At 56.0% G+C, this 25,759-nt stretch overlaps 1 protein-coding gene across 2 annotated transcripts in view; it reads left to right on the top strand.

Annotated features, from left to right (window-relative positions):
* PDE2A (phosphodiesterase 2A) overlaps nt 1–25,759 on the top strand; it is a 65,965-nt gene that overhangs the window by 2,193 nt on the left and 38,013 nt on the right. Inside the window, exon 2 of one of the 2 annotated variants that reach the window (XM_007110643.2) lies at nt 9,421–9,482. The exons of the other annotated variant lie outside the window; for it this stretch is intronic. Within the exon in view, the coding sequence (XP_007110705.2) occupies nt 9,421–9,482 (62 nt within the window). The remainder of the gene's footprint in view (nt 1–9,420; nt 9,483–25,759) is intronic. 2 annotated transcript variants of the gene reach the window in all.

Genomic DNA, 25,759 nt, shown 5'->3' with positions numbered 1-25,759 from the left:
GATCGTGTGTGTATTTGTGTGTGCTATGGACTGTTGTGTGTAACAAGGAAGAGCCACTGGAGGGGTCTGATGAAAGGTTTCATTGGATGCCTTGGCAGAGGGGAGTGGGGGTGGGAGAGCTGTGTCTGAGTGGGTTTGCAGCCTAGGTGACTGGCTTCGAGTCACCGAGTTACATCCTGGAGTTGCTTGGGAAATATATTGGGACCTGTGTGTTGGTGTTTGAGTGTCATGTGTCTGTTATGACTGTTTGTACAGCTCTGGGTAGGAAAGTGTGCGGCAGCCAGGGTCCAGGGGGCCAAGGCAAGGACTTGTTGACTACGTGTGTGTGTGTGTGTGTGTGTGTGTGTGTGTGTGTGTGCCCAAGTGCATGTGGGGAGGAGGCAGTGTGCAGGCAGGACTGTCTGTGCTAAGGAGCTGTGTGTGCCCGCAAATATTTGACATTTTGGTGTGACATTAGGTGCGCACATTATCTATGCAGGGTGTGTCTCTATGCCTAGGTGATGTGTGTGTATTGAATTTAATTGGAACCTTGTGTCTGTGCTTGGAGAGGTGAGTGTCGGGTGTGTGAGGTGCGCGTGGGAGGTTGAGTGTGAGTGTGGCGTGAAGTGTGGATGTGTGAGCTGGATGGCTTTTCGGTGTGACACGTGGATTATGTGATCTTCTCTCCCTGTGAGCTGTTTACATGTGAAGGGTATCCAGTTAGCTAGGGTATGTGTGGGGAGAAGGGGGCTGGAGGGCTGTGGAAGGTGGTGCAGCGGGTGAGGGAGTGGATGTATAAGGTGTGTGGGGTGAGGAATGAGGTATGTGATGTTCGGGTATGCAGAATACAGCAGGTGTCCCGTAAATGTTTGTGGAGTGACGTGTGTGTGCAGGGAAGGCTTGGCTGCCATCCTGTTCTCGCTTCCCTCCCAGTTAGGTCCCCTGAGATGCCCAAGCCAGGCTGCCTCTACCCTTTGCCCTTCATCCTCCTCGCTTTCACCAAGGCCTTTGTCTTGGGTTTCCGGCTGAACAGGCGCTGGACAGGCGGGCGGCGGGCGACGTGGAGGTCCTGGAACCTTTGTTCTTTTCCTCTTAGCCTGTCTCATGTTTTGGGCCGGGACTGGAAGGGGCAGGGAGAGGATGCACGTGTCTCGGGCTCACTGTGTTTACTACCACCTCATGGTTCTCCGCAGAGGGTGGGGGTCCAGGCGCAGGCACTGAGGCCTGGGTGGTATCCCTGGTGGTGCCTCCTCGGCACAATAGCAGCTGGGGCTGGGCTGGGAGTTAGGCAAGTTTGCCAACCATGATGTCTTAGTCCCAAGTGTGGCCCAGTGCCCTTCCTTCTCACGTCATCTCCGGGGTGCCGAGAAGCCAAGTGACCCCTTCTGCATGCTGCCCGGTCCTCTTCCCTTCTCTGTGTGGCGCCCAGAGAGGGTCACTGGGCTGGGAGGCAACCAGGAAGACCTCAATCTATCTCCACTTGTGTTGACCCCATGTCTGATGGGGGGATAGTTCCTTTCCTCACAGAGAACTTTTTCTGAAAAACGAAGCCAGATCACACCTTTGGGGACCCTCTAGTCTGATGGACCCAGTAGGAGGATCCAGGTCATACCCTCCAGAGAAAGCTATGGGGAGACCTTAGTGGACAGCCTGGCAACAAGGACTCAAGAGCACGAAAGGCCAGGACTCCTTGTGGTTGGAAGGCACAGAGACCATCAGAGTCAGTCAGGGGAAGGGGCTCAGGGCCAATGCCTCAGCACCACATTCCAGAAGGTTCTGTGAAGTGAGTGGGCTTGAGCTGAGCCTTGAAGGGGGTGTTGGATGGGCAGAGAAATGAGGCCTGAGGCTGAGGAAAATTCTAGCCCAACTGGAAGAAGGGATCTTGAAGGCTGTTGATCATTCCCAAGCAATACTGTCCGGTTTTGGATGGCCATCCCTGGGCCTCCTACCTTCTCAAGCTTTCATGTCACCTTTTCCCATCCTGTTGTCTTTGGGCAGAATCATCATTATCATCATCTTCATCATCACCGCTTAGGCAGCTCTTTCCAAATTCCAAGCTCCTTTCACAAATGTCTCCTTTAACAGGAGCTCATTCTGTTGTCTGAAAGCATTTATTGAGCACCTGCTATGCACCAGGCAGGCACAGTGTTAAGTGCTGCAGTCATAGCAGTGACTAAATAGGCCTCATGGGGCTCCCATTTTCTGTGTCTAAGAAAGCCCATCTTCGGGGCCCAGCCACACTGTCAGCCCCTCAGGCCTTGGGCAGACGGCCCTCCCTTCTGTTTCCCGCAGCCTGACGTGCACATGATATGCTCCAGGGACGCATCCCATGGTGTTGGGGTCTGGCTCCTGCCAGAATTCGAGCTCTTGAGAGGCTGGGCTGGGTCTGCCCATCCCATGTGTCCTGAGCTGCGCTCAACATAGATGCTCATATTGATCATCAGAGGTCCCTAACCCCCTGTAGGGGTGGCAGCCCCGCTGCCATCTAGGGAAACTGAGGCCCAGAGCAGGGAGATCTTTAGGGAGCCTCCTCTTAAGACCCTCCTTTGACCGGCGTTACCAGAGACCGAGAGAGGCCAGGTGACTTGTCCAGGTTTCACAGCAAGGTGGCAGGGCTGGTCCTAGAATACAGCTCTCCTGGCTGCCAGGCTGGGCTCCGGCCCCAGCACCATGCTGCTCCCTGGCTAGCCTCCATGCTGCCTGTGGCGGGTAAATGATTATTAATGACCCCTCTGGCAAGGAGACAGGAAACGTTTCCCAACCACAGCTGGGAACCTGCTCCCTGCCAGCCCCAGCCACCCATACCCACCCTGGCCATGGTGTCAGCACTGATGTTAGCTCCGTGCCACCTTGGCCTTCTTTCTTTCCTCTTGCCCATCCGAACCCCATCTCCCTATCCTTTAAGGGGTAAAGGACAAGAAGGAACAGAGCTTTCTCTTTCACATCTCTGTCTCCAACCTGCTTCATCTCCACCTTCTCCCCTGCCCCAAACCAGCCAGAAGTAGCCCCTCCTCCAGGAAGTCTTCCCTAAATGCACCACCAGCCCCTCCAGTGGCCCTGTCCTGGGCTCTGGTCACTGAATCTCCCTCATTGCAGACTCTGGTCCCACTCTGATGGTTTGCCCTGATGGCCCTAAGGCTGGCTGGGGACTTCCTGTGGCCTGTCCTCAATTTCTGTGTTAGGACTGACATGTGGAGGATCATCCCAAATGCTTCCTCCAGGAAGTCCCCAGCCCAGCCCAGGGACTCTCACTTCCTCTGAGCACCCCAGCCCTCCCTGTCCGTGCCACACACTGTGTACTGCCAGGCCTTCATAGGTGGACAGTTAGTGAGCACCTACGCTGTGCCCAGCAGAGAGGGTAGGTAGAGGGAGCATGGTGGGGGCCTTAAATTTCGGCCACACATTCTACCAAGTCTGAGCAACAAGGCATCTGCCTCTTGGCAGGTAGACAGACCCAGGTACAAGGGCCAAGGGTGGACAGGTGATAGGGTGGCGGAGGGGCACAGACAAAAATTGATGCTGGTAGATTGTGTGGGGGGAAGGCAGCGATGGGGAGAAACTTGGGGGCTATGGTGGGACAGAGCAGGGGCCCCGAATTCAGCCCAGAGTGGGAGGGAGGGCAAGTTGGGAAGCTTCCAGGAGGAAACATTTAAAGTGAGAGCTGAGGAATGAGCCAGGAGAAAGTTCTGGACAGAGAGAAGGAGAGAATGGCGAATGTGGAGCCTTGCTGGTGACAGACAGGGAGGGAAGCATTCCATGGAGCTGGATGCTGGACAGCCAGGGCGGCTGAGTGATGGGATTGGTGTGTGTGTGTGTGTGTGTGTGTGTGTGTGTGTGTGTGTGTGTGTGTGTGTAGCATAGGAGATGAAGCTAGTGAGGCTGGCAGGGGCCAAATTGTGCAGGACTTTTATGCCATGTCAAGGAATCTGGACTTTCTCCGGAGGGAACTGCGCACTAGGGGAAGAGATGAAAGCAGGTCAGGGACTGTTCAGACCTGCGTGTTACGAAGCTCCCTGGGCCATGGGGTGGGGAGCACATAGAAGGAGTGAGGCAGGAGGCTGAGGCAGTGTGGTTCAGACATGGGATGATGAGGCTGAACAGGGAAAAGCCAAAGTTGGAGGGGAGGGGACAGAGGGGGCAGAGGTAGAGGAGGGAGCCGGTCAGCTGTAGAGGTGAAGGGAGAGAGGGCGCCACCCTGGGGTCTGGGTGGCCACATGAGGGAAGACAGGGTTTGAGGGCACATGCCTGGGCCTGGGTCAGGGCCCTCTAAGGAGCAGAAGGTCTCAGAATGGCGTCCCAGGTCAGGAGCTTTGAGGCTAAACAGAAACCAGGGGACCTGGATCCCACTGGGGACTGCTGCGTCCTTGTCTGTAGCGTGGGGACGCGGGATCTGCCCTGGGCGAAGAGCGTTCAGAATTCAAAAATTAAAACAATCTGTAAAATATAATATTTAATAAAATTCAAATTCAAAAATGTATGAGTACATTCCAAAACGAGTTAAAATGTAAATTTATGAAAACGCTAAACATACATCCGTGATGGTTTAATATCAACGGTAAGCCTTCACTGCTTCCCTCCTCTTTGATTCCAGCTTCCTTGAAGCTGCTGCCTCTGGTGCGGCTGGACCCCCAGGGGGTCCAGGGCATTCTGGTCTCTTGTTCAGGGCACCTCCTCTGGGGAGCCTGCTCTCTAGCTGGTAGCTTCAGGGGGCAGGCATTTTGCTTTTCCTGTCCTCCACCCTGAGGGACTTGACCCCTCAAACTTCACCCATCTATTGTTGCCTTTATTTGAGGGGCCTGAGTACAGACCCAGGGAGGGGGAAAGGTGAGGGAGTTGCAGGAACCAAGGGTAAGAGGGGTGGAGAGATGAAGTGCCAGCTGCAGGGCCCAGTGGGGGTGGGGTTGGGAGGGGGGAGAAATGAGCAAAGCTAAAAGAGCAGCATCAGTCTAACTTGAATATCTGTATTTCCGAAAGTAAAAGTTGCGCCATTTCCGGAAGACTGGGTTACTGAGGTCCCATCTTGCAATCTCGGAGCTGGGCATTGCTTGGCTCCTACTGTCCGGTGATCTTGCATAAGGCCACTTTCTGGGCTGCATTTTCTCACCTGTAAAAGGAGGAAGTTGGGGTGGATGAGCTCTTTGGAGAATCTGGCATTGTCCGTTTGTGGGGTTCCAGCCTTCCACGACTCTCAGCTCACGGCCAGGGCTGTGTGGATGCGTGGTTGTGTGATTCTGACATTCTGTGACTTAAAGATGCTGAGACTCCAGGAGCCGAAGAAGCAGACGTTCTGTGATTCCAGGATTCTAGGATTTGATGATTTGATGATTCAATGATTCTAAATGGGGTTGCTGGGAAGAGCTGCAACCACCTGCTTTGTTAATGTCGATGTTCAGTTATTAAAAACATAGCAAGAAGCAATGGAGACAGCTTGGGGCGGCGGGGTGGACCCCACCCCCAGGGAGGGAGGGGAGGAGGGGCTGGGTTGGTGTCAGTGGGGAAGGAGACCATCTCAGCCTGGGTTGCACGGATAGTTTCTCCTGCCACAGCAGAACTGGTGTGCGTGCGTGTGCAAGATCCACCACTCCCTAAGCTTTCAGGGTAAGGGGTCATCTCCTTCATCCTTCTGCCTCCAATCTTCAGTCATTTCAGACTATGGCAGAGAGAAGAGTAACCTTTCCTTCCAGCCCCTAAAGCCTCTGGGAGAAATGTCCACAGTGGAGGAAGGAGAGGCCTGCTTACCCCCACCCTCTTCTTCCCTGGCAGCCTCGGCCTGAGGGGGAAAACAGGACATGAACACTTCCTGGACACAGACACGGGACTGCACGAAGCCCTGCCTGTGAGGGCCCAAGTACAAAGGGCCTCCGCCTAGGGCAGAGGCCAGGCAGCCAGAGGGCCAGTGCGGACATCGGCTAGGGACCCATCAGCACCCCTTGAGCGCAGGTCAAGGAGGGAGGACCCTGCTGGTGCCCTGGGGGTGGCTGTGAGGAGGGCTTACGGGAGGGAGGTCCCAGGCCAGGGGGCCTGGAGGGCTGATGACTGATGGGGGCTCCCTTGTAGCACAGGCCTCCCGCCCAGCACAAGGCCAGCTCCTTTGTCCAGCGGCTTGCTGCCGCTTGGATTGTGCACAGTCTCAGCACCCACATCAAAGGAGGGGAAAGAACCTCCAGGCAGGAGAGAAGGATCTCAGCCCTCTAGAGAGCCCGCCCTGGCTGGGTCCCTCAGAACCCAGTACTGCTGCGCAAGACCCAGCCTGCTGGGTTCACAGATCAAGTGATGGAGGCTGGGAGTTGGCCCCGATCCCACAACACAGCAGGGCCTGAAACACGGCTTCCTGATTCCCAGTCCTGGGAGCTCCCCTTTGCCTGCAGCTCCCCCCTTTCCCCTGGAACACCTGGAGAGCTGGAGTGGAGGCAGGGCTCAGGTCAGGGGGTCAGAGCATTTGTCTGTTACCCACCATCTTTCTCCTCCCACAGGCCAGGAGGCAGGTGGGGTGGGGACAACCGCTCCCTGTCATGCGCAAGGCTGCATTTTCTACCACGTCCTGTCTTGGCCCTGAGGACAGGGTCCCCAGCAGGGAACCCCTCCCCAGCTCCCTGACCCACGATGGGCCTCCCTGGGGTTCTCCTCTCTCGTCCTCCTGCCATCCCACCCCTTGCTGTCTGCTCTGCTTCCTTTTGAGCTCTCTCCCCATCTCTATAAGGTTCCATCTCTGGCTGTCTTTGTGTGTCAGTCTCTCCAAAAGATTGTTAGACTTGTAAGGGCCCTAGGAGGTCATCAAGTCCATTCCTTTTATTCTTCAGATGAGGACAGTAGCTCATCTGAAGAATAAAAGGGAGAGGGGAAGGTCCTGTACAAAGTTGCACAGTAGGCTGTGGCAGAGCCCGGGTCACGGAAGCACCCTGTCTTGGCATCAGGCATCTAGGGTTTGAGGACTGACTGTGTCATGACCAACCCGACAGGCTTCTCTCTTCAGCCCTGAGCTGTTCTCTCTTCTTTTTCTTTGTCCTCTGATATGCTGCCTGGCTGACCCCTACCTCAGGCAGACCCTGCCCTTGGGACACAGACCAGAGCTGGGGACTCCATGACTGGGATGCACATCCATGCACACATGGACACAAAGACACTTGCAACTACATACAGGTCCCAGGTACAAACCTATACCACGTAGTTAGCAGGCTGTCCTGGAACCTAGTGTTCTCTTCCTGTGACGTACCACACACCTCCTCCAGGAAGCCCCCCAGGACCTCTCTGCAGTCTTCATCCCACCAGCCCCTTTGTGACAACTGAGTCCTATTGAGCCTAGGTTCCTCCTCTGTGACCCCAAGGGCACGGCTGAGTCTCTCTCTGGTCCTGGAGCCCCTCCTTCAGTGTTCCCTCCTTCTGTCTCAGGAGGGGCTTAGCTTCCTGTGGCTGGGTGGGGAGAGTCCTGAGGTCCCCAGAGGGCAGTGGGACAATGGGGAGGCGGTGACAGATGAGACATTGCGTCTTTCCCAAAGTAGGCTCCACCCTACCCTGACCTCCTGGCTGGTGTCTGGGACACAGTCCTGGCCTGTGGACCTCTTGGGACTAGGGTCCTGATCTGACACGCCACCCCCTGCCCTTTCAGTGCAGAGGTCAGAGCATCAGAGCCCCTGACCTCCAGCAGCAGCTCTCTAATTGGAAGCTGTGGATGTCAGGTCCCCATGGTACCAGCAGCATATTAACAGAGTGGTGTAGATTCCTGGGACCTCTGGGAGGGGTGAGCTGCTCTGAGTATGGGGTAGTCAGGGGGTGGTAAACGCTGAGGCTGGGGCAGGATTATGGAGGCGCTGTGAATGCCTAGCCGAGACCCCACTCATCCTGTCCACCTTCCCTGTTCTTGAAGTGGGTGACGGGGACCCAGAGGGCGTGGGGCAGGAGCCTCTTCAGGGAGTGGTGGAGAGCCTGGGGGGCAGTGAGAATCAAGTGAAACTAGAACTGCTTCTTCTCAGGGGCAGGGGAAGGGGCTGTCCTGGGGCAATTCGGTGGTGGTGGGTGGACCACTGGAGGCCAGGGTTAAGTAAAGAAGGCTTAGGCTTTCAGACAAAAGGGATGGGCCCTGAGGTCAGGCACTTATCTTGGTCCGCGTCATTTCCTCTGCCGGACATGGCTGGGTTAGCGGGGTCATCGCACAGAGGGAAGGAACTGGGCGAGCCAATGCACACGAGGCCCTGCAGTAGACGCAGGCGCATGCGCGACCTTGCCATGCCCTGGGCTGCAGACAGTCCCCCATCAAGGCCCAGCCATGGAGCCACAGTCGCCCTGGGAGATGGTCCCGTGTAGACCATCGTCCCCCATCCCCCGCAGAGCCATGCATCCTGGGCGACACTTGGGCCCAGCTGAAGGCACTGCTGAATAGGGAGACGCCCACAGGACACAGGGACACGTGGGACAACCAGACACCTTGCCACAAGCATCCACACGCTAGGTGCAGCTATTGTCACCCCTATGGTGCAGCTACTGTCACCCCTATGGTCACCACTAAGGAAAACCATAGATTCCAGCAGTCACGGGCAGGTGTCCAGAGCCTGAGTGAGAAGACAGGGACACCAGGCAGGGAACCCAGAACCTCCCCAGCTCGCCGAGCGCCTGAGGCTATTTCCTAGCAGGGATGGGTGTCTCATCCCCCCTCCCCTTCCCCCTCCCCACCACACGCTTCGGAAGCTGCCAAATCAAATCAGCCCCCGCGCCCGCACCAGGCTGGCATAGCGGCCAGCAGCTGACGGGAATGAAGCCAGGCTCAGAATATCCCGCCGCCTGTCCCTGTCTGATGCCTGGGTACGCTTGTGGATGGGGGTGGGGAGGGACAGCCGGCCCCTGGGCAGTGCCTCCCAGAGCGGCTGGGGTTCTGGATGCCACCCAGGCGGTGGGCTCCTGAGAATGAGGAGCTCCTGAGGCAGTGGCTTCTGTGTGTACCAGCCCTTGAGAAACCGTGGAATAGTACTTATAGGATGCAGGTTGGGTGTCCGATTGGAGCCCAGACTGGGCTGAGGACTCCCACGTATGGTCCCATTCACTTAGGATTCACAGCAACCCCAGGTGGGAGCCCAGCCCAGTAACTGTGTGAGCTGGGCACTACAAATCCCATTTTATAGACGGGAAGCTGAGGCTTAGAGAGGGGAAGTGAAGGGAGAGAAGCAGAAGTGGAGGGGACCACAGAAGGAGTAAAAATGCGGTTTTCCACTCCTGAGGAGCCCCAGGCTTAAGGAAAGAGTTTAGCTCTGTTCTCAGAGTTGAGGGACTGAGAATACACCAGAGCCAGAGGCCATGGGAAGCAGGGTGCCATCAGGCAAGGCTCCCTGGAGGAGGCCACCTGTGGGAGACAGGAGGCCCCAGGGCTGCTAGGGGCTGGGGGAGGAGCAGCCTGGGGAGAAGGGGAGAAGGCCTGGCAGGCCTCAGCCCCTGGCCTTCTTGTCTCTGCAGCCAGCCGGGACCTCCTTGCACAGGAGCCAGTGCCCCCAGGGAGTAGAGACGGCACACTGCAGGTGAGAGCTCAGCGGAGGGAGGAGTGGGTGGGCTTGGAGGGGTGGGGGGCGCAAGCTGGGGGTCAGTCTGAGCATTGCCCCCACCCCTGGGAGGACTGGGAGGCTGGAGCCGAATCCCAGCCCCACCCCCTCCAGCCTAGGGTCGCCCCACACCAAGACCGCCTCTCCCACCCTAGAGTTCCCTCCCCCTGAGGATTCGTCCTCCTCCCAAGTCACCTGGGTGTCAAGACTCCTCCCTTGTCCTCCCCACCCTCACCCAACAATTCCCTCCTGATTCTCTGCCCTAAATATTTCCTGAACTCCTCTCCTGCTCTCCCTCTGCCTGCCCCAGTCCGGGACTGGTCATCTTTCCCCTGGACAGTCACTGGCTGTCTGCTTTCAGTTGCCCCCATTCTCCATGTGGCTGCCAGAAGGATCTTTCTAACACACAAACCTGAACTTGTCACTTTTCAGCTTAAAAATCTTCCATGCTCCCCCTCCCCCTGCTCCCTCTGCAGCCCAGGCAGGTTGCAGTCCCCCCTTCATCCACTCCTGCCTCCCTAGAACCGCTCCTGCTGGCCTCTTCCCCCCCTCAGCTTCCCAAATCCTTCTGGGCTCAGCTCTAGCCTCCCCTCCTCCAGGAAGCCCTCCCTGCCTCTCATGCTCCCTCCTCTGAGCTCTCCTGCCCTGGCCATCAGCCGCTGGGGCATTCTGCTGTCTGTGCCTTTAGCACCCTGTTTTCTCCATTATGTGACTCTGTGTGTCTTCCCCTCTGAACCGTGAGCATCTCGAGCCCTGCCTGGGATGTGCCTTTTTCATTCCTGGGTCTCCCACCGCCCTCCAAAGGGTACCTGGTGAGGGCTCAGCGAGTGTCTTTCCTTTGAGATGCGGGGTGCCATCCCAGCCCCTGACCATGCCTTTGGGGGGCCTCATAGGAATCGTCAGTGTCTGTGGGGCCTTGACGGGGTGGGCCGGGGGTGGTGAAGGTTGGCACAGAGGAGGGGTGTGTATGAAATCGGACCAAACAGCAAACCTCAGATGAGCCTCCTTTGTGCCCAGGGCCTGGCTGGGAGGAAGGGGAGGCTGTTGCCGTATCAGCCCCTCCTCTGGGCCATGGAGCTTTAGACACACTTCCCTGTTTAATCCCCACAACCTCCCTGGGAGGCAGGGGCTGTTATTCGTCTACTTTGGGGAAGCTGAAGCCCAGCAGAGTCACACCGTGAGTGAATCGGAGGCAGAGCTGAGAGTGGAGCTGTGTCTCATGCCCAACCCTTGCTCTCTCCCTGCCCTCGGGTGAGATGGCAAAAGACCCTCACACAGGGCCTGGTGCCTAGTGGGGTCAGCGTGGGCTCACTGCTGGGACATGGAGCCCAGCCCTGAGAGTGTGCCTGCAGCTGGGCGCTGGGGAAGGGGGAGAGAGGAAGGGAACAGGAGAGTCATTATTAATTTATTTATGGTTACGGCATTCCCCATGGGGTGGGGGCTCCCCCCAGAGCTGGGACAGATGGTGTTCCTGGGAGCCAGCAGTGTCTCAGCAGCTGCTGCCACCCGCTAGGAAAGACTGGATTTGTCATCCTCCCAGGAAGTAGAGAGGGGAGAGAGCTTTGGAGAAGCTGAAACCATCCTGAGCAATGGGAGCTGGGTCCCAAGGGAAGGAGTAAGGCCCAGGCTTCTTGTTTACGCCTCTGTTCATAGCCTCCTTTCCCTAGGCCCTTGGCCATGCTCCCTGCAAATTCAAGTTCTGCCCTTCCTTTCTCCCCCCTCCCCATGAGGCATCCCCAGATCATCCCCATTTGCTCTCTTTGCCTTTCCTTGGCCTGGGTCCTGCTGCCCCCTCTCTCATACTGAGGATCTTGGGCTTTGAGCCCCTCAGTTCTTAGCTCCGTCCTGCCCCCCAGCCCCACACCCACCACAAAGATGGCAGGTGTCTTCCTGGCCTCTGGGCAGAGCCTGCTCTGTTTCTGGGTTTACTTAGCACCCTTTCCCAAGTACCCAGGCCCACGCTCAGCCCTGCTGGGGAGAGGCAGGTTGATGCAACATAGAAAGGATAGGACTGGAGAGAATAGGGACCCTAGGGTGTTGCTCAAACTATTGGGACCGCTGGAGGGCAAGAGGGAAAAGGGATAGGAGACTGATGAGGAGCCCCCCTGAGGGAGCAGAGCCTGGGGAGATGACGGCCTCATCCAGTGGACAGACCATGGGGTCAGATGGGCATGAGTTCAAGTCCCAGCTTCACCACTTCCTACGTGTGTGACCTTGGGCCAGCCCCTTAACCAGCCTGAGCCTCAGTTTCCTCACCTGTCAAAGGCAGATAAGAAGCTTCATTATTGGACATAATCACTATTATTGGGCATAATCACAGCAAAGCTGCTGGGAGAAGTTACAAAGACAGTATGTGTGAGGTGCCTGCCTCAGGCCTGGCCCACAGAAGGTCCTTGGAGGGACTTGGTACCCTCCCTGCTTCCCTCAAGGGTGAGATCCTTGGAGCCAGGTCTAGACAGCTGTGCTCTGTGAGACAGGGTGCACTGCAGGGCTGGGCTGATGTTCATGGAGGTTCTGTGGGTACAGCACGTTCTCCTGGCACTGGCAGCACGATAGCCACGAGAGCAGGGCTGCCAGGACCCATTACTACCTAGCGGGCGTGTGTTCAGCACACCGGCTTGGGATGGCTCCCTGGCCCCTGTGCCAGCTGGCCGGCTTGGGGGAGGGGCTCTTCAGGCATAGTCTGCAATCCTCCTTCAGCGCCAGGGCCATTGCTCTCTCTGGATGTCGGGGCTGAGGCAGTTCAAGTAGTGAGCTGAGCACTCTGTGTCCATGACCTCTCTGTGCTGGCTCTCAGAGCCTAGATGGGGGCTTGGGACCCCCAGCTGGGGCAGGGGCTGGGGAAGAGGCAGACATGGACAAGGGTACAGGTATCCACGCTAAGCACCCTAATGCTCTGCCTGGCATTGACTCCTCTATTCCTGCCCATGGGATAAGGAAAGACCACACCCTTGTCATGGCATTGCCAGCCATGCCTGCTGGACTTCCTCATGTCCATCCCTTGCCCCCAGACATGGCAGTTCTCACTTCCAGGACACCCACTCTTCCTGACTTTGTTCACACTGACCCCTCTCTCTGGAATGCCTTTCCCTTTTTTCTCCACCTACTCCCTTTTCAAGCCTCATATTAGATGCCACCTCCTCTATGAAGTCCTCTCAGATTGCGTCCTCCACCCAGCTCAAGTCAGCCTCTCCTTTTTCCTAGGCACTCACAACCCCAAGCTTCCCTGAGCTTACAGTGGGATAACTTGTTACCCCATGCGGTTATATATCATTTCCCATGTAGTTGTAATGGCTATATATCCTTTCCCACATAGTTATAAACACCTGGCAGGTAGGAACCAAGGCTGAGTCCCCTTTTTCTCTCCTGGGCCCACATGGTATATAGTAGATGCTCAATTAATGCTTCCTGATGGAATGTGAGTGGCTGTGGGCGGGGCGGTGGTTGGTGCGGGTGGAGTAGTTCTAAGAATGGGGCAGTTGCTATATTGGGTGCAGTCCTGGAGACTTCCTGGAGGAGGCAGCCTTGGAACTTTGAAGGATGGGGAGGGTCAAGGTCCCTGATGAGACCAGAGATGAGCTGGATAGACAGAGCCACGTGGTTCACTTCTGAGAGGACCTCCTGAGGGCAACAAGGACCAGCACAGGACTGGGACCAAGAACAGAGAGGAGCCTGGAACAAGGACTCAGGGCGTGCTGCAGGAGGCTGGCTCCATGCTGAGAACCCAGCTCCAAACACCTCTTCGCCCGTGGGTCCTGGTCTGAGGAACGCTTGGTCTCAGAGTCTGGAGTGCGGCTGAGGCCAGCAATGGTGAATAAGTGGGCCCCTGTGGTGGGATAGCCATAGGCAGGGGCAGGAGCCAGCTGGTCCTGTCCGGTAGGATTGCTATGGGGGTTGGAAAAGGCTTTGTAGGTGAGAGGAGTAGCTTGTGCAAGGGCTTGTAGGAAGGGTGCCCCCAGGTCTCCACAGGAGAAGGCTGACATGTGAGTGGAGCCCTGGTTACTATGCAGGGAGTATTGGGGCGAGGCTGGAAGGGCTGCTGCAGGCAGCACTTTCCAGGCTCATATTTAAAATTCTTAAATGAACGCTCCTAACTGGCAGATGTGCCAGCCTCCTCCTGGATTCCACACATCAGGAGCAAGTGGCCTCCATGATGCCCCACAGCCCCGAGGGAGCTGCTGACAACAAGTTGGCCATAGCATCTGGCATCCCTGGGGGCCTGAGGCCCTGCCATCTGTCTGGGCCCACCTGTCGGGCTGCACAGGCCCAGGGTGTGCAGGAACTTGGGCCAGGGAGGCGGTCTCAGCTGCCACCACGGCCTGTTTCTCTGTCTGTCTGTCCATCCATCTGTCCACATCCCTGACTGACCAAGGACAAGGCAGAGATGGGCAGATGCAGGTCCTGCCATTAGAGAAGGCTAGTCTGAAGGGGGAGGCATCAAGCACCAGGGATTTTCACCCAGAGAAGATGGAGCTGAAGCTGGGCCAGGCTGTGGGCAGGCCAAGGCCCAGGGAGGTCCCCTTGAGGGCTTGAAGTGGAGGCTCAGAGAGAGGTGGGGACTGACTCAGAGTCACACAGCAGGTCTGGGGCAATGCTGGGCCAGATGCTGTGGGCCCCAGGGCTGGACGAGGTTCCTCTGGCTGGCCCCTCCCATCCCCCCACCCTGCCTGGCCCTTGGCTGTAAACACAGAGAGAACAAGTTCCGTTTCCCGGGAAATATTTATCTTCGGCCGTGTGGGGAGCGTGCGCTGGCCTCCGCCTGTCCTTCCTGCGGGCTGGCCTGGGGCAGGAGGTGAGGGGGCTTGGCAGCCTTGAGGGGCAACCTGGGGGGCTCGAAGGCAGGGCCAGGAAGGGCGTGCCCTGCGCCTCCGGCCTGGAGCTGGAGTCTAAATGCTGGTGTGAGAGAGGAGGGAGCAGATGGGAGAGAAACCCCCGCAGCCTAACCTCACCCCCTCTCACATTCCTATCTTCACCTCTGCCAACCTGTCTCCTCCAGTTCCTGCCTCCAAGCCTTTGCTCCTGTCTGCTGCCCCCACCTTGGGATGCCTTTTCTTCCACTTCCTTGTCTATTCCAGTCTCAGCTGGCTTCCTCTGGGAAGCCTTCCCTAACTCCCTAACCCCCTAACCCTGTATCCTCCCCCTTTCACGCCCAGTCCCTCTCCTCTGGCTCCCAGCAGCTTCAGTCTGAGCCCCGCAGACCAGCTAAGGTCTTGTCCCAAGCCGCTCAGACAATGCAGACAGCTGCGTCCAGGCTGCCCAAGAGTCCCCCTTCTGGGAAGCACAGGCCTGGGCACTCTGGGAGTGGGGCAGGGCCCAGAGGTCACCTCCTTTCAGTGACACAGCACAAGCCCAGGTACACGGGGGATCCAGGTTGCTTGAACATTGAACAGGGGAAAATCCCACAGGCCCAGCGAGGATAGGGGCAGGTAGAGGGGCCCAGGGCTCCTACCAGCCAGCCGGCTCTTGGGCTTTAGGCTGTGTATCCCAGGCTGGGCCAGGCCTGACTGGGGCCCTGACAACAGGAAATCCTTGAAGGAACAGGCAGTGGCTGAGGACTCTGAGCACAACAACAGGAAACAGCCTTGACATGGGGCAGCAGCTCTGGTGACTGGACCCAGCAGGGTGGGGGGCGGGGGGGGGGCTTGTGGGACCCAGGGTGATGCTGAGGGTGGCACTGAGACACTGATTGTGGGACAGCGGGTATTCTGCTGTGTGATACTGAGGTTGGGAAATCATGGGATACTTTGTGAAGAGTGAGTGAGTCACTGCGTGTGACACTGAGTGATACCGAGTGTCTGACACCACTTGTCCAAGACTGTGTGAGACAGTGGATGTGCCACCAAGTGTGTGACACCGATACTGTGTGATACTGATTTTGTTACGCTGAGTGACCAAGTGTGACACTGAGGGTGTGACACTGTGCGGATGAAATATGTAAACACAGATGAATGACACTGTGCGATAACAGGTGTGGTCCTGAGTTTGGGGCTCAAGTGTCTGGACACTGAATGGTCATTGTGGGCCCCAGGCATATGGTGAGTCTGAGTGTGCGACCAAGGGCGTAACACAGAGTGACATCAAGTGTGTGAAAACCAGGGTGTGATAATGTGTGACCCTGACCCTGACATTGAATGTGTGATGCTGTGTGTAATGGTTGTGACAACGTGAACTGTGAACACACAACCCTGTGTGTGACACTGTCATGGGAAGAGCCCGATGGGTTCAGGCAGGGAAATGACATGATCCAGTCCATGATTTTGAAAGAGTCTGTACTCTGGCTGCAGAGTGTATGCGGGGGACCAGTTGGAGGGGCCAAGAGGAGACATGCAGACAGTTGGAGGCTGCTGCAGCCACCTAGGCAGGAGATGGTGGTGCCTGGGCTAAGGGGTGGGCAGAGTTGGAGAGAAATGGACAAACATTGGACATATTCGCAGGTAGAAATGACTGAACTTGCTGATGAATTGGAGGATGAACCAGAAGGAAAAAGGGAGGATGGCTGCCAGGTTTCTGGCTTGAAGAACCAAGGGATGGTTGGTGGAGATGTTACTGGGAAGGGTAAAGACTTGGGGAAAGTCAGGGTTCATGGGATGGGGGAGGACAAGGAGGCAGAAACTGACAGACCTGTTTCGGATGTAAGTCAAACATCCAGGAGAAGACGTCCAGTGGGCAGCAGAGGCCAGGCTGGGGATATATTTGGGAGTCAGCAGGCAGAGCTGGTTTATTAAACCATGGACCTTGCTGGGATGACCTAGGGAGAGAGTGTAGTGAAAGAAGAGGTGAGGAACGAGGACTGAGCTCTGAGGTGAAGAGGAGCAGCAAAGAGACAGAGGAGGAGCAGCCAGGGAGGTGGAGGAGACCAGACAGGTGAAGCCAGAAGTCACGGGAGGGGAGAGGTTCAACAGGGAGGGATGCTGCCACGCTGTCAGGTAAGGTGGGATCAGGGAGATTGTGCTGGGCTGGGCCACGTGCTTAAATAAGCCTGGCAAGAACGCTGTTGGTGACAGGGTGGGGCCAGAAGCCAGATGGCCTGTGCAGGTGGTACGTGGAGGTGAAGAAAGAGCATAGTCAACCCTTTGGAGACCTTCCACTGTGAAGGGATGCAGAGGAGAGGCATGGTTGCTGCAAAGAGGTGTGAGGTCAAGGGAGAGTACAATTTTTTTTATTATGGAATATTTTAAACACACAATAGGAGGGAGAAGAATACAATACGCTTGCCATATACCCATCACCCAAATCTAGCAGTTATTAAGATTTAGACATATTTAGTTCATCTACCCCTCTTTTCATTTTCCTTTCTTGAAATACTTTATTTAAAAATTTTTTAATTGTGATAAAATGCGCATAACATAAAATTTACCATCTTAACTATTTTTAAATGTAGAGTTCAGTGGTGTTAAGTACATTCACATTGATGTGCAGCCATTTTCCAGAAGGTTTTTCACTTTGCAAAACTGAAACTTATACCCATTAAACAATCTCCCCCTCCCCCCAGCCACAGGTAACCACTATTCTACTTTCTGTCTCTATGAATCTGACTGTCCTAGGTACATCATATAAGTGGAATCATACAGTATTTGTCTTTTTATGACTGACATTTCATTCAGCATAATGTCCTCAAGGTTCATCCATGCCATGTTATAACATATGTCAGAATTCCCTTCCTCTTTGAGGCTGAATAATATTCTATTGCATGAATAAACCACATTTTGTTTATCAGTTCATCCACTGATGGACATTTGGGTTGCTTCCACCTTTTGACTTTTATCAATAGTGCTGCTGTGAACATGGGTGTACAAATAGCTCTTTAAGATCCTGCTTTCAATTCTTTTAGATATATAACCAGAAGTGGAATTGCTGGGTCATATGGTAACTTAATCTTTAATTTTTGAGGAACCACCATACTGTTTTCCACAGCAGCTGTACCATTTTACACTCCCACCAACAGTGTACCAGGGTTCCAATTTCTCCACATCCTCACCAACACTCTTTTTTTCTTATTTATTTATTTATTTTTGGCTCCATTGGGTCTTCGTTGTGTTGTGCGGGCTTCTCATTGTGGTGGCTTCTTTTTGTTGCGGAGCACGGGCTCTAGGCACGCGGGCTTCAGTAGTTGTGGCTCACAGGCTCAGTAGTTGTGGCTCGTGGGCTCTAGAGTGCAGGCTCAGTAGTTGTGGCACACGGGCTTCGTTGCTCCGTGGCATGTGGGATCTTCCCAGACCAGGGCTCGAACCCGCGTCGCCTGCATTGGCAGGCGGATTCTTAACCACTGTGCCACCAGGGAAGTCCTTTTTTTTCTTAATAACAGCCATCCTAATGAGTGTGAGGTGGTATCTCATTGCGGTTTGTTTTTTTTTTTAATAAATTTATTTATTTTTTATTTTTGGCTGCGTTGGGTCTTCGTTGCTGCACGCGGGCTTTCTCTAGTTGCGGTGAACCGGGGCTACTCTTCGATGCGGTGTGCGGACTTCTCATTGCGGTGGCTTCTCTTCTTGTGGAGCACGGGCTCTAGGCGCCCCAGCTTCAGTACTTGTGGCACGCGGGCTCAGTAGTTGTGGCGCATGGGCTTACTTGCTCTGCTGCATGTGGGATCTTCCCGGACCAGGGCTCGAACCCATGTCCCCTGCGTTGGCAGGCGGATTCTTAACCACTGCACCACCGGGGAAGTCCCCTCATTGTAGTTTTGATTTGCATTCCTTGATTATTAGTGCTGCTGAGCGTCTTTTCATGTGCTTGTTGGCCATTCGTACATCTTTAGAGAAATGTCTATTCAAGGCCTTTGCCCATTTTAAAATCAGGTTGTTTGTTTACTTTGTGGTTGAGCTGTAGGACTTCTTTTTATATTCTGGATACTAACCCCTTATCAGATATATGATTGCAAATATTTTCTCCCATTTTGTAGGTTGCTTTGCTGAAGTATTTTAACACAAATCTCAGACATGATGTCATTTCACCAAAGGTGGATATTTTTAAGGTCAGAAGGTCCTGGATGACGCTGAAATGAGACAGTGCAACACAGAGCCAGCTTGGAACTGTGTGTGTAAGGCTGTGTGAGGGTGACACTGGGGACCTTGAGACATTGTGTGTGACACTGAAGGTGGACCACCCTGATTGAGGGCAAAAGTGATTGTTTCACGGTGTGTGGCCCCGTGACAGTGATGTGTGACACTGTGGACACTGTGAAATGATTGTGTGTCACTGAGTACGTGGGACATGCCATATGAAGGTGACAGTGATCGTGTCCCTGTGTGTCGCCCTGAGGTGGTGAGTATGACACAGAGTGGATGCTGCATGGGAATGAGAGGGATTGCAGTGTGTTGTGGTTGACGGGTGTGTGTGCGATCGTGTCAGATCAGCGCCAGCCTCAGCTGCTGACCGTCAGACGGAGGACAGACATCACAGAGTGGACAAGGAGAAACGCTCGATGGGGACAGAAATGGTGTCTGGGCCCAAGTATGAGCTGGCGTGAGGCCTGTTCCTTTCTCTGAACTCTCCAGGAAGGCTTCCTGGAGGCAGGGCGGGAGCACGGTAGTGGGACGCCGCAGGTACCTGTTAAGCTATGGTGTCAGACAGCCCTGTCTGGCTGTGACATTTAGCAAGTCATTTTATCTCTTGAGCCTCAATTCCCTCAAGTATAAAATAGGACGGTTGGGAGGATTACGTGAAACAGTGCTTTTAAATGAACACAGTGCCTGGCACTGAGCAAATGCTCAGTGGTCTCTTGGGGAGACCACCCCTCAAATCCCTGTGCCAGGCATCTGGTGTGATGGGAGCGCCAGTGGGTGCACAGAGAGGGTGCACAGAATGAATGATGTGTTCTATGCTCACAGCCCTCTGCCCTCCCTCTCCCGCCCCTTCTGTCCCCTGCTCGGCATTGTCAGGGCCTCCCCACCCCGGCTTGCTCCCCGCCGCCTCCTCTCCCTGGCTCCTGCAGCCTCATTCAATTAGACCGATGCAATTTGCTCAAGAAAAAAATGCCATAATTTGGTTAATCACTCCAGTAGCGGATCTGGCCCCAGTGGGGTGGGTGGGGATGGGTAGGAGATCCACCCCAGTAGCTGAGAGCACAGGTCTGGAAGTGCCTGTGTCTCGGGAGAGACCCACCCACTCCCTTGGGCTCCATTCTGGAGCCAAAAGAGTCCAGAGCTTGGGTCTCCCCAACTCCAGCCACAGAGATCTTGAGACAAAGGCTTGGAATGACTGGGTTCACTCGTGTCCCTGGAGGGTCCCTGGCCCTTTCCATGTCTCAGTCTCCCTGTCTGACAATGAGAGTGGGGTGGGGGGTAGTCTCTGAGCCTCTGGCCAGCATAGCTGGTCTCTGCATCCCAGATCTGGTCAGTCCCCCCTTATGGCTTCCGTAGGGCCTTCTCTTGGGCTTTGGAGAGGGTGGGGTAGAGGGTGGGTGAAGGGGACAGAACCCTAGGGGGAGTTAGGAGGGGGCGGATATCCTCAGAGCCTCATCTCTGTACAGAGTCAGAGACCCTCTAGTCCCAGGCTGCATACCTGGAGCGAGGGCAGGAAGAAAGGGAGCTGGTATTTCTTGGTCATCTGCAGGGCCACAGCTTCTAACCTCGCAGGTTGTACCTTGCTTGCACAGGGCTCCAACAGAGCCACGGTGGCACTAAAACCCAACTCATTCTCCCCCACCAATCCTTGCCCCTCAGGCTGCATTTGCCCAGAGGGTTGGGGTCACCTCTTTGTAACTTGCACAGAGGTGGCCTAGCCCCTAGCTGGGAGCAGCTTAGGAAAGACCTCATGGTTCCACTTGAGTCTTCTCAGTGGCTCTGGGAGAAGGCACCATTTTATAGATGAGGAAACTGAGCCCAGGGAGGTGAAAAGCTTGTCCAGTGCCACTCAGGTGGTGTGTGGCAGGGTAGGGATGTGAGCCCAGGTCTGGCAGAGGTGATGGAGGAGGTGGTGGGGTCCACGGGGCAGGAGAATCAAACCCCCCACAGGCACAGATGCCAACACTCAGCCATAAACTCATTCACTTGCTTGGAGACAAAACCAGCCACTGGTGCACTCACAGTTCCACAGACAGCTACACACTTGCTGCACACACCCAGGCTCACACAGACACTGACAACCCACATCACACATGCACGGGCACACGTACGTGCAGATGGCTCGTGCACAGATGGTGCCTCAGGGGTGCTCACACATTTACACTTTCACACACATTCTCCCAGAGTCACAGAGCCACATGCTTTCACACAGATATCCTCCTAATAACCCAAGGGACATATTCTGCTGTGGTTACATGATGGCCTGTATGGACATGCATTATGGACAACTAATGGGCAGGCCACACATGTGCTTAGGTCATTAGCAAAGCAGGAGAGCCCTTCAAAGTGGGAAAAAAAGTCAATTGTGATGAGTGTATTCAGAATTTTGCAATCAGAAAAGTCACACAAATGTGATTTTAATGTTCATTTCCAAGACAAAATTTATATAAGGTCTGGTGAGACTGGGGGACATCGTCATCTTTTTAGGGTTTGGAGGCCTCTAAAGGACCTGCACAGATTCACAGGCACAACAATCACGTGAGATCTCCTGGGCTCACATATTATTTACCTGGCCCTGCGCTGTGTGTGTGTGTGTGTCTGTGTGTGTCTGTGTGTGTGTGTGTGTCTGTGTGTGTGTGTGGTGTGTCTGTGTGTGTGTGTGTGTCTGTGTGTGTGTGTGTACATGCACTCACTTGCTCCCGGATCCTTGAGATATGAGGATGTGAGGAGGGAGAGTAGGAGAAGTTCCAGAGACTCCGGATGTTTGTTCTGTGGCTTCCTGGGCCCTCCAAAGGCAAATGATTTTGGATGCCAGCCTGCCTGCCCGGGCGGGGTGGTGGGCTGGTGGGTTGTGTGAGGAGCCCTGCCTCTGGAGCCCCAGTGAGGGGACCCTGCGTAATGATGCGGTGTGACCGAGGCCCACGGCCAGCTTCCTGTGGACTTGTGGACCCGTCACCGCCCCTCTCTGGGGCTCGGTTCCCCCATCTGAAAAAAGGAGGCAGAGAGGAGGTGAGACTAGATGGGCTTTCACCTGGAGACTGAAATGGAGAGACATTCCAGGCCCGGGGTGCAGAAGAGAAAACCAAAGCTGGGGTGGGGAGATGGAGGGGCCAGTAAGGTCCAGGGTTCAGGGCAGGGCATGGGGCCCCAGAGCCTGCAGTGTCTCCCCATTGTTCCCTTCCCTGGAGAAGGGCTGCGCCTCAGAGCTTTGCTCGGGGCAGCGGTGGCGCGGAGAGGCTCAGCCCTTGCTGATCTGCCAAGGGGAACAGTGGAGGGGAGGTGGGGATGAGAACAGGACCGGGGAGCAGGATAGCACAGCGGGGGTGGGGCACTGGAGCAGACCTGGGCTGAGCCTGGAAGCAGCGGTCCCCAACCTTTTTGGCACCAGAGACCAGTTTTGTGGGAGACAGTTCTTCCACGGACAAGGGGAGGGGGGAGGGGGGAGGATGGTTCAGGCGGTAGTGTGAGTGATGGGGAGCATCGCGGCAGATGAAGCTTTGCTCACTCGCCCACCGCTCACCTCCTGCTGTGTGGCCCGGTTCCTAGCAGGCCGCAGCCTGGTATCGGTCCGCGGCGGCCCGGGGGTTAGGAACCCCTGTCTGGAAGGACAGGAGGGGAAAAGAGAGGACATCTGGTGCAGGAAATGGAAAAGGAGGAGCCAAGGCCTGGAGGTGGGGGGATGAAGGGGTTGGGGGCTTAAGGTTGGAGAGTTGGGAAGAATCTAGAGCATGGAGCCTGGACCAGGGTGTCAGCAGGAACAGCAGTGGCCTCGTCTGAGGTGCTTCACAAACAACTCCAGCAGGTCCGGGAGCTCAGAGCCTATCCCAGGGCCCTGGGAGCCACGGCAAGCTTCTGCAAGGGAGGAATACAGCACTGCAGCTACGGGTTGGGGGAGGCTCAGAAAGGCCCCCTGCTCTGGGGAACAGAGTGTTGGGAGCCCAGAGGCAGGGACACGTCTGAGATGAACCCTGCCCGGAAGATTTCTCATTCCAGCCCCCAGTACAGTGGGACTATTTTTAGGAACAATTAAAGTGCTCACACATTCCTGCAGGGGCAGGGAGAAGGAAGGGGGGCCAGGAGCCAGTGCAGAGGGAAAGGGTGGACCCCGCTCCTCCCTCCAATTCTGGCTTTGTCCTCAGGACTGGGGAGGCTTGAAGACCCTGGCCAGCCCGGCCTCCCCAGCCCCGTCCCCAGGGTCCCCTCCTGGCTCTTGTGTCTGTCCCTCTGCCTCTGAATCAGTCCTCATCTCTGTCCCACAGTCTCTTTCTCATACTCACCCTCCCTCCCAACCCCCACCCCCCGTGCTGGGATTTGGGGAACAGCTGGGATGGGCCAGGCCCTGAAGACAGAGCCAAATACAGTCATGGGACCCAGCAGTGAGGTTGTGGGAGAGACACATACCAGAGAAGAATAGACTGAGAGAAAGAGGGACAGATATGGAGAACCCAGGAAGGCTGGGAGGGAAACAGAGAGCTCAGGTCAGAGCCAGGAGAGCCCCATGGCAGTGGCAGCCGCTCTGTCTCCTGCTGTCGGTCTTGTGCTGGAGGAGATGCTCTGCCAGGCCCGCCTGCCCTTCACCCCCAGCAACCCCTCCCCAGGTTAGCCCTTCCTCCCTGCCCTCTGCAGGCCCACACTGACCCTAGGCCAGGCCAGTGCCATCCAACATTTACCTCCCACTGTGGGTACCGTGTCTGGCACAGAGTGAGAGACACGAGGCCCTGTCCCTGGCCTGGAGGAAGACACTCAGCCCCACCCTGCACCTGAGAGGGGCTCAGCCCATCTGCTGGCCAAGGCAAGGAACTGGAGGGGCCGCTAAGACAAACAGTGCATAGCAGGGAGGGAGCCTAGTGTGTTCCGGAGGCCTCTGGACTGGGGCAACGGCCTTCTGACTCCACGTGAGACCCTGGGCAAGTCCTTTCCTGCCTCTCCTCGTCTTAGTCTACCCTCATCAAGCTGGGGATTGGGCTCCATAGGCCTGGGGCCCTGTAGACTCTGATCCTGTGGGAATTCTCAGGAGGCCTGGGAAGAGGACAAGTGACCCACCCAGTAAGGCTGCCTGGAGGAGCCTTCATGAAAGAAGGTGACAAAGATAGTGCTTCTCTCAGGGAAGAGCCCCTCCTTCCTGACATGCTGTGCCCTGCCCTGCCTGCACTGGGAGGTGATCCTGAAGCAGAAGGGCCTCCAGGCCTGCAGAGATGCCTTGGAAAGATTGCCAAAAGTTCTCAGCACAAGCCACCCTCATACCTTAGGCTCCTCTAAGACAGTCACTGTGCCAGAGTTGGGAGACTTTGAGAGGGTGCATCTGTCTCCCTGGCCTGGGGACCTCCAGGAGTCATGGGGTCCATCCCTCTGCTTGGTAATGTCATATACCCTTCACAGCCCTGGGCACTCAGGAGTCCAGCTATCATTTTATAGCTCAGCAGACACCTCCTGACACCTGTGACAGGCTGCATGATACCGGGGTCCCCAGGAGGAATAGGGCACAACCTCTGCCCTCTAAGAACCCCCAATCTGATGGGGAAGCCAGATGGACAGTAGTGGCAACTCTGCATGCCATGCCATCATGGGGAGCACAGGGCTGTAAGAGCCCCTGGGTGGGAGGCTCAGATTGGCCTGAGAGAGGGAACAATGACAGAATGTTCCTGGAGGGAGGCCCAAATGAGGGAGGCTCATTTATTCATTCATTCATGTATCCAATTGTTCCTTCAGCCATCATTTCCTGAGAGACATTAACTCTTTTTTGACGCTAGTCCACCGGGTCACTCAGCTCCATCCTCCTCTCCAGCTTGGGCAACTGTGCCTGCCTCTCAGAGGCTCCTGGACTTGCTTTGTCCAGCTCCCAACCCATGCTGAAGGCCACGGAGAGGGGTGAGGCTGAGGAGGGTTTGAAGACATTAAGAGTCGTGGAACCCAGAGCTGAAGGCCAGCCAGGCTCATCAAGTCCTTTCTTAAGGCAGACTCCCTAGCAGGGCCCCTGTCCTTGTTTGCACACCACTGGGGTCGGGGAGCTCACCTCCTTCCTGCCCAGGCTTCCCTTTTGTGGTATGACTGACTCCAGCCAGCTTATACCTGCCAGCCTGCTGTGCCGAACTCTGTCCACACGGGCCCTTGGCCAGGAATCAAGGACAGTAGAGGCATCAGGTATTTGGGACAGCAGTGATGAGGGGATGCTACTGATGTGCTTGGGAGGAAGACTGTGGCATCGCGAAGAATGTGGGCAATGGAGGTGGAGGCAGCTATTGGCTCTGCCATGTGGATGAGGCAGCGGGACGTGGGGGGCTAGGGGAGAAGCCCTGAGCCTGTCCTGGACCGCCCCCCCGAGGCCATCTTCCCCCTCGCACACTCGGCTCTGCCCTCCCTCCCTCTTCCGACTCTGCTGTTCCCTCACCCCATCCTTTCCTCACCCCAGACCCTGTGCTAGGGACTGAGGGGGCCCAGCGAGTCAGGTTCTCGGAGAGCTGACTGTTCATACAATTCCAGCCTTCCTTCCCCAATTCCTTCCCCTTCTCCTCCTTCATCCAACCCCAAACCTAGCCCTTGAGGAATCCAGGGGGGCCTGGGACAATTGGGAGGGCATTTTGGAGGAGGCAGGAGCTAGAGTAAAAGCTGAGACTGGCTTAGAAATGGTGAGGGGCCCGGGAGGAGCTGTTTGTAAATGTTGGAGGGAAGGAGCCCACAGGATGGGGCCGAGCTCATCAGGGAGGTCAGGGGACGGGGTGGGGGAGCGCCAGGACCAGGCTCAGGTGTATTCTACAGTGCACGTGTCTCCAGTGTGGCTCGGAGGCTGGAGACGCGGCCCTGTTGGAGTAACAACTGAAGCCAGAGTCTGCGAAGGGTGGGGGAGGGGAAAGGGGGGACCCAGAGGAGGGAGGAGAGGAAGAGAAGGAGAGGTAGGAGGAAGGGGGAAGGGCAGGTCCTTCCTTTAGGGCTGGGCCCCTGAGCTCCAAGAGGCCCTTTCCACACACCCCGGTCCCATGTCACCCCACTGTCCCCCCTCACTCCTTCCAGGACGCCTGCCTCTGCCTTCTTTGGGGACCTTCTCTGAGGAGTCCTCCTCATGTGGTGGAAGTGGCACGGACTTGCTGCCAGAAGCTGGGTCATTCTCACCTGAGCAAGGCCCCTCCCCTTTGATCCTTAGTCTCCTCACCTCTAAAACAGGGTGGTCAGAACAGGTGCCTCCCAGGGTTGGGAGGAGGATTAGAGAGAGTGTGTGTCGCTGGGTCTCAAAGTGTGATCCCTGGGGCAGCAGCAGCA

Source organism: Physeter macrocephalus, chromosome 16 (genome assembly GCF_002837175.3).
Source record: "Physeter macrocephalus isolate SW-GA chromosome 16, ASM283717v5, whole genome shotgun sequence".
Lineage (NCBI taxonomy): Eukaryota > Metazoa > Chordata > Mammalia > Artiodactyla > Physeteridae > Physeter > Physeter macrocephalus.
The sequence above is the reverse complement of the archived record's forward strand: the minus strand, read 5'-3'. Positions and strand labels throughout refer to the sequence as shown.